At 45.4% G+C, this 13,710-nt stretch overlaps 1 protein-coding gene across 3 annotated transcripts in view; it reads left to right on the top strand.

The window, feature by feature from the left end:
- KDM1A (lysine demethylase 1A) overlaps nucleotides 1-12,874 on the top strand; it is a 1,339,130-nt gene extending 1,326,256 nt beyond the window's left edge. For all 3 annotated transcript variants that reach the window (XM_086957680.1, XM_086957681.1, XM_086957679.1), the window contains exon 19: nucleotides 12,216-12,874. In XM_086957680.1, the coding sequence (XP_086813806.1) occupies nucleotides 12,216-12,404 (189 nt within the window). In that variant the 3' untranslated portion in view covers nucleotides 12,405-12,874. The remainder of the gene's footprint in view (nucleotides 1-12,215) is intronic.
- The last annotated feature ends 836 nt before the right edge of the window (nucleotides 12,875-13,710 follow it).

The raw sequence follows: 13,710 nt of genomic DNA, 5'->3' as shown, positions 1-13,710 counted from the left end.
CCATGCATTAAGGATGGTGTTATCATTCCTGCGAGTGTTTTGCCGTGGTCTAGTGTTAACCAGCTGGTCTTTAAGGTTGGTGGCTCTTTTGTAGGCAAAACGTGGTTTTTCCCAATTCCTTGTGCCTGAGTTGATAATCTTCCAATTCCGTTGGATGATGTTGGCTACCTGGTTGGACGCAGTGTTATAGGTAGTTACACATGTTACGGTTGGTTCTTCCTGCGGTTTCTCAAATGTTTCCAGAAGGGCTTCTCTATTCTGATTTCTTGCCCTTTTGCATGTTTTGTTTATTATCCTCGAAGGATAGCCACTGTCCTTGAGCTTGTGTATCAAATCATTGGATTGTGATTTGTAGTCTTGGATGCTGCTACAATTACGTCTAATGCGTAAAAATTGCCCGTAGGGCAAGTTTTCCCTTAGGTGTCGGGGGTGAAAACTGTCAAACCTGAGTAAGGAGTTCCTTGCTGTTGGCTTGTAGAAGGTGGTAGTAGTGTAGCTACAAGCCAACAACAGTTCACAAACTGCAACTCCACAAACCTGGTATATTTGATGACCTGCCGACCTTGTAAAATATGCTCTTTAGCCCACCACCAAACACCAGCGGTTTTATCTAGAATTCTCACCCATTTCATGCTATTGGCATGGAATCACTCTAGCCCATTATAGGTCGTTCACCACCTTATATGCCGGCATTTTAAAGTGCAATAATATAGCATATTAACATGACTCTACCATGTGCATCTTGTCTTTGTCCTATGTGTTATCTGTAGTCAAGCTTGAGGGAATCCCCCTCTAACAGTTATAGCGCCTTAGCGAGCGCCACACATAGTCAAGGAACTACACAACCACTTACGTTTAAGTTTATTATTTAATCTAATTTGCACCTTTTCACACATATAATTGGTCCTGAGGAAAGCCAGCTTAAACAAAGGCACTGGCTGAAACATGTAGACCACACTAGACGTTGAAGGTCATAACTCTCACTCCAATATCACGTCTAACTGCCTTTTTTATTCGCTAACAGAGGCCCAGTTTATTAAAAGTAAGTAACCCTCGGATGCTGGGACCGTCTGTATAGCTTTTAAACTTTTCACTTTCTCACCCTTCTCACTGCATACTCAGCAACATACCAGCCCCGCAGTCTCCTGGCGTTGAAGCACACCCGGGGCATTTTTTACTATAAAATTAATTCACACAAAAATATACCTTCAACAATTCTTGGAAGTAGGGCACAAGCCTGTACCCATATGTATACAAATTGGCATGGTGAAGGATTTAGTCGAGAGACAGAGCAAAGTTTTTTAGGCAGAAGCTACAGATTTCTGTAAGTTAAATAATACCAGAAATTCAATTAACACCATTACGAGCATAACACATGAAGTCCACATTCACAGTATATGGTGTTTAGAAAGGTCGACGACGTTTCGATCCCATTATGAAATCAGAGGGATCATCATCAGGACAAAATAGTGCCTAAATAGTATAAGCAACAGTAGCCTTAAAAGGAGAGAAGGGGGAATAATGCATACAAAAGCACACATTAGTAGATTTGACAATAGTGAGGAAATCACATAGTAATTGTGACTCAGTTGGAGCAGGTAAAAATTACTTAGAAAGTGCGAGTGCAGAAGAAGGATTAGTCGAGCAGTGTGACCACGATAGTTACTGGGCATGGAGGTAGTGCGGAGGACATACAAGTAGCTGCAAGCCAAGATGTCATTGCCTCATGGATCGTAGTGCAGATTATCAGTAAAGTGAAACTAAAGATCGACGTGCCTGCCGGTAGTCGACGATTAAAAAGGTGAAGTAAGGAGTGATTTCAGCCGCGATGTGAACCAACGATCGCGCGCACATTGAGAGTGCTTACCAATGGATACAGCGCAGAAGGTCTATGCCAGGTGAGTATTTAGGAAGGTAGGGTACCACAGCAATCTGGAGTGGAAGAAACAATTATTACTAAGGGAAACCCACGCATGCATCAGCGGGGTCGGACTAGGTCTATATCTTACCCGTATCGGGGACGTCTTGCTGACACAGACCGGTAGGCACACTCGGTTATGTGTCTGAAAATTACGACGCTTGGGTCAAGATAAGACTGCCATCCTGTGTATGAAAAAGGGGAAATTGTGGCCTCTATGTACAGACTTACATGGTTAGTGGTAGGCATTGACGACATTGAATCTTACTCGCCAAGATTACTCGGTCGCGTTGGAGGGGAAAGATGAGCCTGAATAAGAGAGCCGGAGAAAGCCGGGTCAGTAAAAACAAGTCAGTAATGGGGAACTCATACGGACGGTAATCGATCGCGAAGGGGGCTCACCGTATCAATGGACTGTAGTGTCTTCCCTGGCAGTTGCAATGGCGTACATGCCGACGGGGGATTTAAGACACTCGTGGTTGGCTAGAGAGGACCCACATGACATAATAGAAATAGGTGTAGGACAATCGCGGCGGCCATGTTGGGTAAGTGACAACATGCAACCAGATTGACCAAGTTTACACGGTTAAAAAAGGGGAGAAGGAAGACATCCGAGTGTCTTCCCTGGCAGTTGCAGTGGCGTACTGCCAACGGGGGAATTTTAAGGCACTCATGGTAGGCTGGAAAGGACCCACATGCGATAATAGAAATAAGTGTAGGGCAATCGCGGCAGCCGTATTGAGTGAGTGACAACATGTATCCAGATTAACCAGGTTTACACAGTGAAAGAGGGGAAAAAACATTTGATTATCTTACAAAATACAATTAACCGAATTGCGATAATGACTTTTATGCTGACCTAAGTTACATAAAATTACATTAAATTAGTCCAGTCCTCCTGTAGGTTGAGTCCCGAGTTCAGGCTGTCGGTTCTCAGATCCATTTAAGTTCCTCTTTATTTAACATTTTGGACAAATCGCCTCCCCTCGGGGGTAGAATCACTTGGCTGATCACAATCCATCTTCTCTCATTCACCGTGTGTCCTTTTTCAATAAAATGTTCCACAAGTGGGGCATTAATGGTTTTACATCTGATCCTGCTCCGATGCTGCGAGATCCTTAGTTTGATTTTCTGTTTGGTCTGTCCCACGTAGATCAAATCACAAGGGCACAAAATTGCATAGACCAAGTTACAACTATTATAGTTTGTAAAGGTTTTGAGCACATTTCTCGTTCTTTAAAAACAAAGTCTTTCCCTTCAATGCAATAATCACACACCACACAACAGCCACATTTAGAATGTCCCCTCAAAGTAGGAAGCAACCAAAGATCATTAAGAGTGGTGTTAGCTGTTTTCGGGAAGGGGAGAGCGGCCCTCACCAAGTGGTCCTTTAGATTTTTCCTTCTCTTGAAAGCAAACATGGGAGTATCTAGGTCTAGATTCCCTGAATTGAGAATATGCCAGTTTTTTCTGATACATTTGCGGATTTTGTTGGACACGGGGGAGAAAGTAGTGACACAGACCAATTTTTCAGATGGCTTTTTTTCTCTAGGTTCTTGTAGTGTATCACGTGGACAGTACCACTCCCTTTTCATGGCATTCTTTACTAGGCGGCGTGGGTAGCCCCTAAATCTAAGTTTGCTAGCAAGTGTGTTAGCCTCCGTGAAGTAGTCTGTTTTCAGAAAACAGTTTTTCCTCAACCTCAACAAGCCATACTTATGTTGAATACACAAATCTAGGAAGGGGATACTAGTACAGCAATACTAGTATCCCCTTCCTAGATTTGTGTATTCAACATAAGGATGGCTTGTTGTTTACCTCTCTATTTCGAAAACCAACTGAGAGAAACACACTATTAAGTTATAGCAGCTGCCACCCCAGAGCCTTGAAAGACTGCCTACCCTACTCCCAATTCTTGAGGTTGAGGAGAAACTCAGGGAAGATATGGCTTGGCAGTTCGGGCTAGACTGTTCCCATGAGGCACAGGGTCAGACTGATTTGCATATGGCCATGTCTGAACTGGGGTGGCTGAGTAAGCTAAAGAATGGTGATGGATTAAACCCAGATCAGTTGACTGGGGGTGAGTGTTTGATTTGCTCAAACGCTCCGTCCATCATCCCCTTTTGAATCACCAGGCTTTCTTTTTTAGCAGAGGGGGGTCAAGGAGGGGAGAGTTGGTGCTTCTCTTCGGTCGGGACCAGCCCACTTGTTTTAGTTTGCTTGAGAGGTAGATCAGGGTCTTTTGATGAAGGGCTTTGGGTGTAATGCAGGCAATTTTGTAGGCGGATCTGCATTCGAGAGGAAGCCATTTAAGAACTATAAGGGCAGGGGAAATGCGGTCAAAGCGTTGCAGTCTGTTATAAGCCTGGCTGCTAGGTTGAGTACAGATTTGAGGAGGGCAAGGTGAACTTTGGGGGTTCCGGAGAGGATAGTTGCCGTAGTCCATTTTTGAGAGGACTTGAGATTAGATAACTGATTTGAAATCTTCAGCTGAATGAAGGGTGTTATTTTTTGAGCTGACGAGCGTGAGAAATGCTCCCTTGATTGGATAGGGCGTGAGTTGTTTTTAGGGGAGAAAAGAATGATTTCAGTTTTATTAGGGTTGAATTTGAGATGGTTGGAGTGGAACCAGGATTGGATCTTAGTCGGGGCGTTGTTATGGTGCTGGAAATCAGAGTGGGATTTAATTGTCAATGGGCTGCAGTAGGCATCGGGAAGCTACTGCCAGGGAAGCTACTGCAGCCCATTGAAAAGGCTCCTTCCCGACACGACCAAGCATACTGCTGGCGTGTCCTTGGTCTTTTCTACCGAACACGGGGAGATTGATCCCCGGCCCAATCGGAAATTGTTTCCCCATTACAAATCGGAACACAGCACCTGCTGTTCCGATAGTGATCCTAAACTCGCCGCTCTGTACCTGGCCGGCACCTACCGTGCTCAGGCTGTTACTCATGGCTATCATGGCTTGCAATATTTAGGCATTATTCAGTCCTGATGATGATCCCTGTGATTCTTTAAACGGGATCGAAACGGTCGACACTTAAACACCATATACTGTGAAATGTACAAATTACTATGTTAGTCTAGTAATGGTGTTAATGGAATTTCTGCTACTGTAATATCTACAGAAAACAACAGCTTTTGCCTAAAAACTCTGCTATATTTTCTATCTACCTTGCTCACTATGACAATTTGTACATGTTTGGGTACAGGCTTGTGCCCTTCTCTATAGAATTGTTGAAGGTATCTTCTCAAAACATTTGTTCTCTAAAGTAAAAATTCGACCTCTGTCCGGCTGGACAAGTCAGTACTTAATATAGTTTCCAATGTGTCTATATTTATTCTGCGCTCTAAATTCCTTTGGGCATGGGACCGCAGTGAGGTCGAGTAGCATGAGTAGGCAGGACTCACCCTTATCCAGGGCGTGGTGGATATCATCGACACTTTTTAGAAATGCAGTTTCAGTGCTACAGCCTTTACGGAAGCCGTATTGTAAGGGGAGCAGCTGGTTGAAAGTGTCAATGTGTTTATCAGGTTGGAGTAGGACACATTTTTCAAGTGCTTTGGAAAGGAGGGGGGAGGTTAGAGATAGGGCAGAGGTTGTTAGGGTCATTCGTTTGGCTTTAGGATTTTTAAGAATGGGAGTGATTTGTCCGAGTTGGAGGGAGACAGGGACACACCCGAGGTAAGGGACGAGTTGATGATATTGGTCCAGTAAGGGACAATGATATGTTGTGTTCCCCACTGCGGGACACAGACCATCCTCATATACAACTTGTTTTGTCAGTAGGCGTCCCCTCACTACATGTGGCCTGACCCTAATTTAGCGCCCAAGTTCACTTGTAGATGCAGCCTGTTTTGCACTGTTCCGGTGCCCACTGCAATTTAATACCACCCGAGTCAGTCTCCAACCGCTGTTAACTGAACCTATCCACCAGATAGCCAGCATTATCTGAGGGGCTTTACTGCCATTCGTTTTGGTGACACAGCATTGCTGGTCATATAGTTACTTCTGCTTGCCAATTCAATGGGAGGAGCTTAATGTAGATGGCCGTAAGAGCCTTGAGCTTGGAGCACGACCCCGCAATACCACATGAATCTTGGTGGCCAATCAAACGCCTGAGCACATGATTCCTCAGATATACAGCAGATGCGCTTTGGATTCGGGGAGTGGGAGCAGAGAGTAGCCTCTAATGATCACAATGAGAGCTTGGAGGACTTGCTGGCGCCTAGTTTGGAGCCATGTAATTATGGGGACCGGCCTGAATGTTACATCAAGGTCAGAATTCCCTTGCCTGATCACAAGATGGCTGCCACAGTGGTCCATACCATGTTGTGCTACGATGCTAGGGCTAAAACCGCACATCGAACAGACCTTCACCTTTCCCCTATCAAGACGTAGAACCAGCTGAACTTACCTCTGACCGCGGAGACCTAGCTATCTGGCCAATGCCCGGTGGAGCTACCTGATAGCTATAGAGGAGATGGGTTGTGGACTGCCCCCTCGACCTTCACCTACCCAGCTGGACTTTGGACAGTCTTTACTTCATCTCTCCTTCGTACATCCCTCTCACCTCTTTACCCTACCCACTACCCCTCTAGGCTCCTTTCCTCTCATCTTCTATGCTTTTTAAATGTTTTTTAGTGGAGACCTAGCCATTTGGCCGATGCCCGGTGGAGCTACTGTATAGCTATAGTGGAGATGGGCTGTGGACTTCCCCCTCGGCCCTCACCTACCCAGCCTGACCTTGGGCAGACTTTACCTTCGTCTCTGTCATATCTCCCTCCTACCCCTTTTACCATACCCATTTCCCCTCTTTCACTCCATTTCCGAGTCTTCTATGCTCCTTAAATGTTTTTTGTCGGTAACTAATGTAATTGTAACTGAAGTAACTCTGTAACATTGTTGAATCTCATGTGAAGCGCTCTGATACCCTCGGGTCTAGCCAGCACTATATAAAACTCATTAAATAAAATAAAAAATAAAATAAAAATCTATATATACATATAGACACATATACAACTATAAGTCACTCCTATGGCAGGCCTTAACAATCCTGGAGGCAGAGGGCTTGGTTTTATGTGAGAGGATGCCCTAGCATGAGCTGAGCCCCTCTGCAGCTTTCAGAACCATCTCCTTATAGCTGTTCTATGATATAGCCATACCATATACTCTTAAGTGCATTATAATCCTTGCGGTTAATGCTAACTTTGGTTTGGCGTTATCAAAACATGTTGTGTAGGAGGAGGAGTTACGCTACGATCCAAGATGGCCGCATAAGCTCCCGGCTCCGCCGACCTCCACCGGCAGCTAGTATATCCTGCCTTTCATCCTTCACGCACGCCGGACTCCCACACGTATGAAGTGCTTCTGACTCCTGCGGTGCAAACCCGGACCCTCCAACTTACCGGGTGACAAAGTTACGTCGAATTTACTTCTTGGCCTATTCCAGGGCTTCCGCCGGGACCTCGATTTCTGGCCCATCCGGGTTGGAAGTGATCAACATCGGCTGTGGGACCAGGGTGGTTTCCGGTCTCCCGACCTCGGTCCAATCATTCTAATTCCAGTTGGCAACTGGGTATCCGGCTTAATCCAAGGACACGGCACAGTGACGCCTGTGATATCGGCGACCACGGTCGGGGGTCTTATGCCCGGTGACCCGCTGGGGAGCCCGGTTGTCGGGCTGGCCCCCGGGAGTGGCGAAATACCGACCCTGCTTGTTGTGTGAGCGCTCGCTGTTTTCTTAAGACCCGTGTGGGCCTGGTTCCTGGACTGTGTTTCAGGGGTCCGAATCCTGCCTCGTCTCCTGCCGGAGGAGATGGGGGGGACTGACGGCACACCATCGCTGAGGTCTGTAATGGCCGCCATTGGGGCGCTCCGCTCTCACTTTGCCGTCCTGTGCCAACGGATGTCTGTAAAGCTGGATAACGTACACTTGGAACCAGAAGTGGATAATCTGACAAGTGGTCAACATGCCTTGGACCCCGTGGATTATTCTCCGCACCATTTAGAGACCCCCGGACGGAAGCCTATTTTAGCCTACTTTGATGACTCTGGCCTCTTGGAGGGTGCACCTATGATTGTCGTTGGCTTTCCCGGCTCTATTCCTGTTCGACGGAATATTGTTGCTAAAGGTTTTTACCGCCAAAGACAGTTCTTCAGTGACTTTCGGAGAGGTTAGTCTTCCTTCTTCATCCTCTATTGTCAAATTCTCGGATGCCGCCATTTTGTCTCATCTCCTCGATCCGTCGCCCTTGTTTTGAACTGTCTTGGATGCTTCGCTTTCTTCGTGATTGCTGTGGCTTGGACGACATGGGCTTTCGTGAAGAACCAAACTGGTCAGGGTTGACTTTGACATTCGGGGTTAGCTTTTCTATGTGCTTTATGCCGGATATGCACCGTGTATTCTGCTGAGAGACGGGAGGTTTTTATTGGAGTTCTCCCCATGTATGTTTTCAGTACTTGCTTTAATAGTCGACATTGAATCTTGGGGAGGTTGCTGCTGGTGTGGGGTAATGAGGACCGGGAGTGTGTCTATTGCTCTCCTCCTCCGCTTTCTTTCCTTTCTTTAGGGCAGTTCCGGGGCGACAGGCACGCTGTTAGTGGGGTTGGCCGTAGCCATTACAGGGGTGCAGGGTGGCGGGTGTGGGGGGGGTTTATTATTTTAGTTTGTTTTGTTCTATGGTCTCTTTCTTTTCCTTTCTCTCCTCGGTGGGGTTTCCCTTCCTCTTAAGTAGGCTGGCTGTCTCTCTCTATCTCACTTCTTTCTCTATCTGGCGTCTATGCTTGCCTATGCCTCACTGTCTCTGGAGGGTGGGTTTACGGGATGATGCTCTAGCTGAATCGCTCGCTATTATACTGATCTTTGCTCCTAGTCTGCCTCAGCAGGCGTAGTATGCTTAAGGCTGCAATGTTCATCACCTGGTTTTGATTGCAATGCGGGGTGCGTCCCCCCCATCTCTTCTTAATTCTATTCTATTGTGTGACGCCATCGATAGTGCAGCCCCTACTGTTTCTTCATAACTAAAAAATGAAACCTTTGATATCCTTCGCCTAGTGGCACTTACAATCATATGCTATGCTTCTCTCGTTGATATTACGCGGTCGTATACATTTGCATGCCACCTGAATCTTTACTCTGAGTTTGCGGCCGGCCCCTGTGGTTGTAGGCCTACGCTTGTAATGCTTTGATAATTCAATAAAGGTGTTAAAAAAAAAAAATAAACTTGTCGTGTAAGGTGTCAAACACTTTGGAATACTACCCCCACACACCTTCCCCCACCCCCGCCAGTCCTGGCAGCGGGGGTGGCATTCCACCCTTCTAGAGGGAGAAGGCATGTAGTTACTGGTTTACCCGGTTAAAGTTAAACAGAGCCTCAGCATCACAAAATGGATGCTGCTGCCACAGACACAAGTCTGACCTCCTGCTGCTGGACGAAACTTCGGCAGGGGAGGCCTGGACAATAGGTTTCCTGTCCAGGGAGGTGCTGGCACCTCCCCAGACAGGCTTTTAGTGTATTGGGGCAGGGGGAGCGGCATTCAGTGAATGCTTTCCAGACACTGCCTGGGGCACACAATGTGCTCCATGCATAGGAGGGACCGAGCCAGGTAGTCCAGCCCCATCCTTAGTATAAGTATAGGACGTGTGTCCCTAGGACTTTAGATACCCTGGACGAATCTTTGAAAGACATATCCTGGACCTTAGACATTCCATTCTGACTGGAAGATGGAAGATATCTCCCTTGTGGTCAAGGAGTGAACACCCTTTCAAACAGGCACCAACAGCAACTTTGCCGGTCTGCATTTTCGAGTCTCCCGCCGGATCCCGAAGAATCTGCGACTCAGGACACAGACTTCAAGACATCTCTGACCCGACCCACATCCACAGCAAAGCTGAGACACGTGGCGAACACGAGAGACCGGAACTCCTCGACATCCTGCATTTTGCAAGCTGCACTCCTTCAACGAGGTATCTCGAAGTTGTGCTTTGGGGTGCTTGAAACCCCAGCCCCGAGCACCATTTACACCGAAGCCTAGGCCCCCACACTCCGCGAGTGTTCCGTGGGCCTGCTCTTGCATTTGAGCGGTCCCACGGAACACTCCGCGAGTGTTCCGTGGGCCCGCTCTTGCATTTGAGCTCGACGCGTCTTTCCGGTTTCTTGCCCGTTGGCTAGTGAGCCCCCTGAAGACCTTCCTTTACAACAAACTTGCTTTCCTGGTTGCTCCAGGCTTGCTCCAGCTTCCTTGCAAAGGAGAAGACCCACAGACCTTGCTGGTCTGTAACAGAGCCCATCTTGACATCCTGCATGGGTTGCGGTTGCCAAGGCTTGTTGGGTCCAATCCGGATACCGACACCACAGTCAACTAGATCCATCGTGGGACAGCTCAAATCCAGCGCCTGGTCATCGTCGATGCCTCCTAGACCTCGTGGCTGAAGAGACAAGTTCGACTACTTCACCTGAAAACACCAGACATCGCCTGGCTCCTTCCTGCTTCCTTCTTGGTCACTGGCTAGTGACCCAGACTCTGTCCCTTCTGCTTTCAGGTTCTTCAGATCTTAGATCCACCCTTGGATCCACCCGGACACTTTTCCTCTGGTCCCCTGCAGCACTTCTTTGCAACTCTCCATAGAAAACGACGACGAAACCCCGTCACGAAAAGACACCTATGCACCCGGCTCCCGTGGGTCTGGACTCTCGAAGTGTCCTAGTTTAAAAGGGTTCCATCCTAGTCCATCCGGAAGTGTCCTTAAATTGTATATTTATAACTTTTACGATCTCCATAGAAAGTCAATGGTAACCCGCGCCTGTGTTTAGACACTGCACGCGTCTCCCGTGGGCCTCCTCCTTCCTAACCTTTGGTCGTGTAGAGTAGTCCCAGCGATTCCACAGGCCCCAGGCCTGCTTTCTAATTCTCTTGTGGTTCTTATACCACTTACATAGTATATGGTTTGTGAGGCCCCTAGGGCATAATGTATACTGTGCAAATTATCGTATATTAATTGTGTGACTTGTATTGTATTTTTACCTCTGACCTCATAAAGAGTGCAGAGGGGTTGTGTTTAGATTAAATACATATATATTTGATATATACCGTGTGTGGTGTCCTTTCATTTAGTATTCAAGGGATTATAATTGGTAAAACAACTTGCTTAACTCGCCTACTGAAGTCTTAGCCTGATGACTGTTGGTTCACTCTACCACTAGGATAGCTTTCTATAAGGTTGACTTTACAACCACCATCTATAAGGGTCGAATAGACTGGTGCAAGGTGTCCACTAGAACTAGTGGACATCATATGCCAGGCTAACTTCTCACACCCTGCTCACAGATCTATTTCACCCTCCTGATTACATTTCGTAAATAACAAGCCTCATTGTTAGAGGCCTCAATCTTATGAAGTGAAAGGCAGTCCTGTTAGTTTTAGAACGCTCTAGTAGTGACATTGGCCCAATCTTCTTAGGATTCCGGACCTATGGTGATCAGTTCCGAAGCTGGGTTCGTAGCATACAGAGCACACCCAGTGCTACAGCTCGTGTTAACAGGGTTTCATCTCCACCTTTTCCCGTCCGCAGAGGTACGCATTAGGGATGTTCCCTCTCCTTTTTGCCCTTTACATGGAAACCCAAGCATAATGTCGTCGGTCCCATCCAGATATCTCTGTGATTCGATTCAGAGGGAACCAGCATCTTATTTGCCTTTATGCCGATGACGTTATTCTGCCCTTTGCAAATCCTTTGATGTCTCTTTGGGAACATCTCCAGTTTTAAAGTTCATATTAAAAAATCCCAGATACTCAAATTATCAGTTACCCCACAACATGAAAACCAATTGCGCTCCAAATTTCCGTTTGATTGGGCAGCGGACTCCAACCCTTACCTTGCGATTAAACTAGCTTGTTCCATCCCTAAAACCATTACGCTTAACTATGTAGCCCTCACCACACAAATACAGACTGGCATTAATAATTGGGCCAGATTTAAAATGACTATCCTCCCTTGTATGCTCTCTCTCTCTTTCAGGCGAAGGGAAGTAGATGAAATTTTTACATTTAAATGATCACACAAGTTCACCTCTTGACACCAACTGGGTTACTGTACCACTTGCTCTGTAAGTTCATGTAAACATCACACTCTTGCCCAGTTACTGGATTTATTCGATAAAATAAATTAAAATGCTGTCTTTCAAAATTGAAAAACTCAATAACGTCTATGCATTGTACCAAACAGTACTGTATTATGAAGGAAGAAGCTTTTTGTTTATTCTTATATCTCTACTCCTTTTCCCTTTCCTGTAGCCAATCCCTCGTCTTTTCTTCGCGGGAGAACACACAATTCGTAACTACCCTGCAACAGTTCATGGAGCGCTTTTAAGTGGACTAAGAGAAGCTGGCCGAATTGCAGATCAATTTTTAGGTGCGATGTATACTGTACCACGCCAAACAACACCTGGAACAACACCTGCACAACCACCTTCTAGCGTGTAGATATAGTGTCACAAGTGCCATTTAAAACACCCCGTTGGGATTGCAAGACTTCCTTTGAGTAAACAAGTTGTTGATAGCATTACATAGCATTACGACATACATAGGTCATATGAAACTGAGCCAGACGTTCTTGAGTGGTGACACTACAGTAAAATCCTCAACTGTTGGACTTCATCTACAAGCATTAAATTGCTATTGTCATAGCATTCATTTGTTACATACCTATAGCCTCCTAATACCTGATGGACCACATCTCGCCTCAATGCGATTTTTATTTGAGATATTTCATGAGGACATCCTGCCTTCCCGGACTGAAATATCGTTTTAGTGTTGCATACTAGGAGCCTCCAGATCTGTGTATAGATGTATTTTATTCTTATTTTCACAATAGATTACCGTTCCAGTAACAAGCAATTGATTGTTTGTGGCCTGTATTTTTTTATTTTGAAAATAAAAAATCATAAATAAGATGGAATGCCTTCTCCTTTGAAGTGTTCATGATATATGGACTTCTGCTTTCAGTTCAGAACACAGTTTACTTTTACCACAACTTAAATTTTGTTTTAGATTGTTTACTAAACTAAGAGTTAAACAGTGTGATCGATGAAGAGCAAAATAGAAAATTGTTTCATGATAACTGGTGACTTAAACATTTTTGGTAATTCATTATGTAAAGTTGGATTTTCTTCCATATGTCTTTTGCAGATTACAACATTAATAACAGGGCTTTATTTTTCAGTTAGAACTGTATAATACGCAAAGTAGCAAAATCAAAGCAGCTGCCCTCAGACTTGTTCAGTAATACCAATGAGCTGTATCGTTTTTAGTTTTTATGCTGTCATTTATTTGAATACATTTTTTTTATTGGGTATGCTACGGTGCTGATAATTTCTAGACCTAGTCTAGTCTTGCTTGGTTCTTTTCTTTGATTTGCAGCCTCAGTCAAGGTGAGATGTTGGGTAAGTTTAGGTTTTGAGCCTATAGTTGATGATTGGGTTGGATACTTTTGCTAGTTACTTTCTCAAAGCTGTTTTTAATATGGTATTTTCTCACTTGATCCGGGGCCTGATATTCCCAAAGACTGTACACTATGTGGCATACTTGCCAAATCCACCCTGGTCATGGCATCATACTTCTCATGTGATTCAATTGTTGTGTGATCCAATTTTATTTTAGAAAAATGATTTTGATTGCATTTAAAGTTGATAAAAGATCTGAAGCCCATATTTGTTAAGATGCAATTGTAGCAATCCTACTGACTATCCTGAAGATCTTACCCCCTAGAAATAATTGGCTCCCCAATGTG

This window comes from Lissotriton vulgaris, chromosome 2_1 (genome assembly GCF_964263255.1).
Source record: "Lissotriton vulgaris chromosome 2_1, aLisVul1.2, whole genome shotgun sequence".
NCBI lineage: Eukaryota > Metazoa > Chordata > Amphibia > Caudata > Salamandridae > Lissotriton > Lissotriton vulgaris.
Note: the sequence above shows the minus strand (reverse complement) of the source record. Positions and strands in the feature narration are given on the sequence as shown.